This window comes from Stegastes partitus, unplaced genomic scaffold (assembly GCF_000690725.1).
Source record: "Stegastes partitus isolate 25-593 unplaced genomic scaffold, Stegastes_partitus-1.0.2 Scaffold707, whole genome shotgun sequence".
Taxonomy (NCBI): Eukaryota; Metazoa; Chordata; class Actinopteri; family Pomacentridae; genus Stegastes; species Stegastes partitus.
The window spans coordinates 282,044-288,043 of NW_007578438.1; the positions used below are offsets into that span (position 1 = coordinate 282,044).

The following is a 6,000-nucleotide window of genomic DNA, read 5'->3' on the forward strand; positions in this document are numbered from 1 at the left end:
CGCCGCTTATTCTGCTCTTCTCAATTATTCATTTTGTTTCAGCTGTTCACTAATCCTGCCGTTATTTACAGAGTTCCTGATGACATTAGCGCCGCCATCATCCATCAGCTGCTCTGGCAGCGTGTTTGCAGCGTCAACACAACACAGCCAGTCCCTGCTTGACCTCATCAGCGCAGCGCCGACGCAGGACGATGAGAAATGTTTACATGAGACACACAGACAATATTTTCTCAGTCTTTTCTTAACACACTGATTGTACGACAACAGAGAGGCGCTGCAGCCCTTTAGCCAGTATGTGGATTCTTGGGGATTTCACTTCCTGTCATTCAGAGACGCTCTGGGATCGTCCGTCTGATTTGTTGTTCTGCTGTCAGTGGACAGTGTTTTCTGGAAAGTCTCTGCGAGCTGCACGCAACCGAAAAACAAACTGCTCAACACTTCGGATGAGCGAAAGGATTGTGTGACTGCATGTGATTAGATCAGGCGGGAACGGGAGACGCTGTGAGTTCAGCGGCTTGAGACTCGGACTGCCGCCACCGATTTGTGGAGGAGCGATCAACGCATTGTCAGAAAGTTTCCCCCAAAACAGAAAAACAAACTCGATGGTTCGAACTTTGGCTGCGTGTTGCAACTTTTGCAGATTTCTTGTGAGAGGACGAGAAAACATAATCAGCAAGATGCAGAAAAGCTATTTTTACTATATTATCTATAAAAGCGGCTCCTAAAGCTGATGCTAATGACTTCACATTGTATGAGCGCGCTGTGATGCCCATTATTCTGTGGATAATGACTACATTGTCAATGGACAGACATTCAATTAACTTCTGCAGGACTTGTCAAACTTTAAGCTAAAATCAGTCACTCTTAATGAATGGCTGCGGTTCATTAGAATTGTTTCACTGACAGCACGACTCCCACAGATCCACACTGGCTCTAACAGGCGCATACACACTGTACAGGGCATCAGCGATCCACTGACACAGCAGGACGACGCTCTGGGAAGCCTCATGGTATCCATCAGCTGATCAGAACACATTCAGTCAACACGCTGATGGAGACGATCACACTGAGATGTTTTACCAGAGTTCGCTGTTTGGACTCAATCCAGAGGTTTGTGCACGTGACAGAGCTTGGTGCTGGTTCTGTTGGTTCTAGCCATTAAATTCATATGAGCTGGGTTCCATAATACAGCCGTGTTTCACTGTGACGTGACATCAGTCGGGTCGATCCCTCTGACTGATGGTTCTGTGTGCTGCTCAGCTAAAGCAGTGGTTTCTATGGTTTCGTGGGTCAGATCCAGGTGTGTGGATGCTCAGGTGCTACATGGTCTTGGCTGCAAAGTTCAGTCTTGCTGGGTGACTTTTTATTATCATCATCGACTAAAGCCTCAGTGAAGAGGTCTGTGGCCGAAGACGTGACGTTTGTGAAACAGCAACTTTGGAGCGTTTTTAGTTTTAGAGCCATAAAGGTCCAAAAGACCAGGTGTCAGTGAATCTAACAGATCCTGATGAACCCGAACACACACTCAGGCTGTGTGTTTCAGGCCCCGGGTGGCCCAAAGACACCCAGGTGCCCCAAAGGACACCCAGGGGCAGGAGGAGGACACCAGAACATGACATCCACGTGTGACTTCACAACCACATCCGTGTTCAGGCAGCTCTGAGGAGCAGAACCTCTGGACTGCAGAGCTTCATTCCCGTTCAGCCTCACAGCGAAGTGTGTGTTTGCTGGCTGGTCCACGGCGCCAGTCACCTGGGACACGCCTCCGCTGGTTCTGTTGCCTGTTCTCTTCTATTTCCTGCATAGACGTCATGTGACCGGCACATTCTATATCACATGACGCTTTGTTTTTACTTTAGTAAAAAGACCAGCAGAGTCCACATCAGGTGCTGCTGACATCAGAACCTGAACACAGGAGGCGGGTCGGAGTCCTGCCTGGGACCACTGTTCTGTTTGTTTGTTTGTTCTCCGATAGGTTTCAGCACTAAATCTGTTGGTTGTGTTTTGGTTGTGATGACGTTTGAGGGGAAACACGACCAATCAGCTTCTCAGCTGCAGTTTACTTTCATTTTCCGTCGCTGCTTTCTGTCATTTTGCTTTTGCTGACTCAGCAGAACTACGCGGTTCGGTTTTGGAGGAGATCGAGGGTTTGGGTTGAACAACACAAACAGCTCCAGCTGGCAGTGACATCGTGAGGCGTTCAAGTCCCGCCTGAAGAATAGATTCTGAAACCCGTACGTGTCTCACAGCCGTACAGTTTTTTTCTTTTTGTGGATCCATGAAGCTTCTAGACGTCCTTCAGACAGACGGCTGGGATAAAGCAGGAACCTTCACTGGAACACAGTCTGAATGAATGACGGCTGAATTTCACCATCAGGGCGACACTGAGTCCTCAGCAATGCTTCGACCAACACCTGCACTCTCCTCGGACCATGAATCCAAATGTCTGCTGTGAAGAACGTTCCTGAAGTTCTGTGATGACTCTTGACTTGCAGTCAGGAGTTGGTGGAGATGGAGGTCCGGCCTTCCAACAAGCCCGTCGATCCGCTTCACGCCAAACCTAGAAAACCCGTTTTCTGAGGAGCTCTAGTTGTGCAGCAGAAACAGAACCCGGTGTTCCTAAAGCGCCGGCCCGTCGCGCTGCAGAGAGGAAGGGGTTAACGACAGCCTTTCTCCACTCAGACTTCCCGTCACGCCCACTCGCTCACACCACTCACTGAGTTCAGAGATGCTGCCCACTCTGGTGGCCAGGAGGCACTGCTCGACGGAGCGCAGCTCAGTCTGGCTGTAGGAGTTTCCCTCGCCGCTCTTCGCCGCTCGCTGCTGCTGCTGCTGGTCTCTGTGAAGCGTCACACCCTCAGGTAGGCTGAGCACACCTGGGAGAGAGAAGAACATCAGATCAGCGTGACTGTGTCGAGCAGGAGTCCAGTCTGGACGGGTTCACAGCCTGTGGGTCATTCTGGGCAATAATAACTCATCCACTAGCTCTGGTCTAAATCTAAGTGTTTTCATTACAGGAAACAGAACCAGAACCAGAACCAGATTTATTGCCAGATATAGTTTACACAATACGAGCAGTTTGTTCTGGTGGGTCGGGGAGTCAGAAACAAGGTTCTGGATAAAAATATGAAAATAGCTCCAAAATAAAAGTAAGTACAAATAAAACAGCTGTGATAGAACCTAATCAAATCCTGTGGATGAAGAATTAAATCTGAACAAGATCCATAAAACTGTGGAGCTACTTACAGGAAACCAAACAGAAACATCTCATCACATCCTTTTACTGCAGCAGAGCAGAAAGACTGAAGACAAAGTTCAATCTAATCTAAAGCTGTGATTATCTGCATCCAGGACGAGAGTCTGACGGTGAAACACCAGAGGCCAGACGTTGGAGTAACTCCTGGTTACACCTGTCAGACTCCTCCTCCAGGTAACAGCGTCTCATCGTTCACGTCCTGAAGCAGATTCTGCATCTCGCTCCATGTTTGCAGGGTGTCGACCAATCAAAGGGCTGAAAGCTGCGACTCTCCACTTCTCCCCCTGATCAGTGGAAGAAAAGCAGCTTTGGTTTTAATGTCTCCTGATTTAATGCCTGCAGCAAAGCGACACTCTGTCCTCAGCTTGTGGGAGCAAACAGGTGTTTAAAGGACAATTGATGCTGCTGGTCCCCAGAGAGACGGAGGCAGGCCAAAGTAAAGAAGAAGGATGAGAGTAAAAGCTTCTGCCTTCTTCTCTGTGCAGAAGGCAGGACAGTCTAACAGGCTTTACAGTGAATGTGTCACAAACATCTTGGGTTTCTGGCAAACGGTGGCGGTGAACCTTCGGCCAGTTTGCAGCAAAGTCATGCTTTCATATACAAATCAGGTTTCTGGCAAACCGTGGTGGTTAACCTGCAGCAGCGCTGCTGCCAATTTACAAGAAGGTCATATTTTTATATGCAAATGAAATGTTGTTGTAGTCTTGTGGTGGACTTCTGGCTACCTTTGTGGAAAAACCTCCAGCATTAGCCAAACCCACGTCATGCTTCAGAGGATGACAGGAGAGCTGGGTCATGTGGTCCGGCCATCCAGGCAGACAGACGACCATCCAGCTCACAGCCACACCTACAGCCGCCATCATGAAGCCGCCATGCACGTCCTGGGACCGTGGGAGGAAGCCGCAGCGCTCAGAGGAACCGAGGAAATTAATCTGGACTCATTCTACAAACTACATGAAATATTATTTCTCAGTCAAACAGTCAACACTCCAGCAAACCTCCCACAGGCTCCTCCTGAGTCAGCCACAAGTCCACGGCAGGTTCAGCACAGTCCTCGTCTGCATATGAAAAGAAGACCTGCCTGCAAGTTTACAACAACAGCTAAAGAATGAATTACAGCCGTCTGCCAGAAACCAGAAACCTGGAAGTCGGATCATTCCTGTAGTAGTTGGAGATGGTCCCTGTTCCAAACATAAAACGACGTGTTTGCAGCTGACGGCAGATTCTGACCAGAACGCTGCAGGAAGTTCACCACCAGGGGCAACGCTGGAAAGCTGCTGTTTCTCCAAACAAACCGCCCACACATTTCTGGCAAATCAGCTGCAAGCATTTAGTTTTTCTAATAGATGAAGTGACACAGATAAATATTCAACGACACAGAAAGGCAGCGTCTTTGTTTTCTCCATCATCTCCAGCAGGTAACTCCAGGTCTCCTGTGTGTCTGGTACCGACGTAAGAACAGTTCAGTATGGCATCAATGTAGGATTTAGCTTTAACATAGGATGTAATTATATCATCATATCATGGAATGAGCTCGTGGAGGTTAAACTGGAGTCGACTATTTAAGACGTTCTTGTGCTTACGTTGAAAATATTAAACTAATTGCAGCAACACAACACTTTGATATTTCTGAGATGCTGTAGGAGACGGATGGTTTTTCTTAGTCAAGGACAGCGTTCACATCGTTATGCTGCGGTGGTCCGTTTAAACGAATCCTTTGAACGCACAGAGTTTGAACATCATGCCTGTAATGAGACTCGTGTGTGATGTACGTCATAAAAACATGTGGACGCGGGTTTGTTGGCGATGAGTCGCAGTTATTCAGATCGTAGAGCAGCTGCCTGCAGAGCGCGACCACCTCATCGACGTCTCTGTTCAGGTGAGACCACAGACCCGACCTGCACGACCCGAAACACAGAGCAGAGCATCACCAGGTGTCGTCATGGTTCAGCCAACGGGCCGCACCAGCCATCAAATGATGAAGACAAAAACACTTTCACATGAAGGTGTGAGCAGGGACGGCTCTGGAACACCTTCTTCATCGCTTTACTTGCTCACAACGCCGCCTGTGAGGCGAGCAAACTGCAGGAAATCCATCCTGAACTACTTGAAGCAGCAGAGGGAGCGACCCTGCACTCCCGCCCACTCTCCTCTCAGACGGTTATATGTGAGAATAAATCCCACTCAGAGGGTCTCCAGGACTCAGGAGCCACCTGCTCCCATGTGCCGGACTGAAGGCGTCCAGGTGTGACTCGGACCGCACCGCAGACACCATCAGTTTCATAATTGGCTAAAGGGATCAAAACAGAAGTCTCATTTGCTTCAACCCTTCAACCCCAGCAGCAGTCACACAGAGCTTCGTCATGACAACCTGAAACCTGCAGGAAAGAGACTGAACATGATGAGAAATGAGCGAAGGCCAGTTTGGAACACGTCTCTCTCTCCGTTCACCACGACCAGCGCAGGAAATCTGTAGCTGGAAGACTTTGCAAAACTATATGAACACTAGCAATGCAGTGTTTAACAGATTAGCTTAGCATAGTAGCATGCTAACATCTGCTGAGATGAGGAGACAGGAGATTATTTTGAAGGTCAAAAACCAAAGTATTCAAAAAGATCAAATTATGACTTATTTTCTTTAAGGTTTTTATTTTTATATTTTTATTGTTTTTAATGTTTAACCTGCTCGTAGCATGAGAGGAAACGACGGTGAACTGTCAAAGTCGGCAGGATTCATCCTCTGG

At 48.2% G+C, this 6,000-nt stretch overlaps 1 protein-coding gene across 1 annotated transcript in view; it reads right to left on the bottom strand.

Annotated features, from left to right (window-relative positions):
• btbd11b (BTB (POZ) domain containing 11b) overlaps window positions 1–6,000 on the bottom strand; it is a 74,379-nt gene that overhangs the window by 23,436 nt on the left and 44,943 nt on the right. Inside the window, exon 2 of the mRNA XM_008290989.1 lies at window positions 2,718–2,876. Coding sequence (XP_008289211.1) covers window positions 2,718–2,876 — 159 coding nt within the window. The remainder of the gene's footprint in view (window positions 1–2,717; window positions 2,877–6,000) is intronic.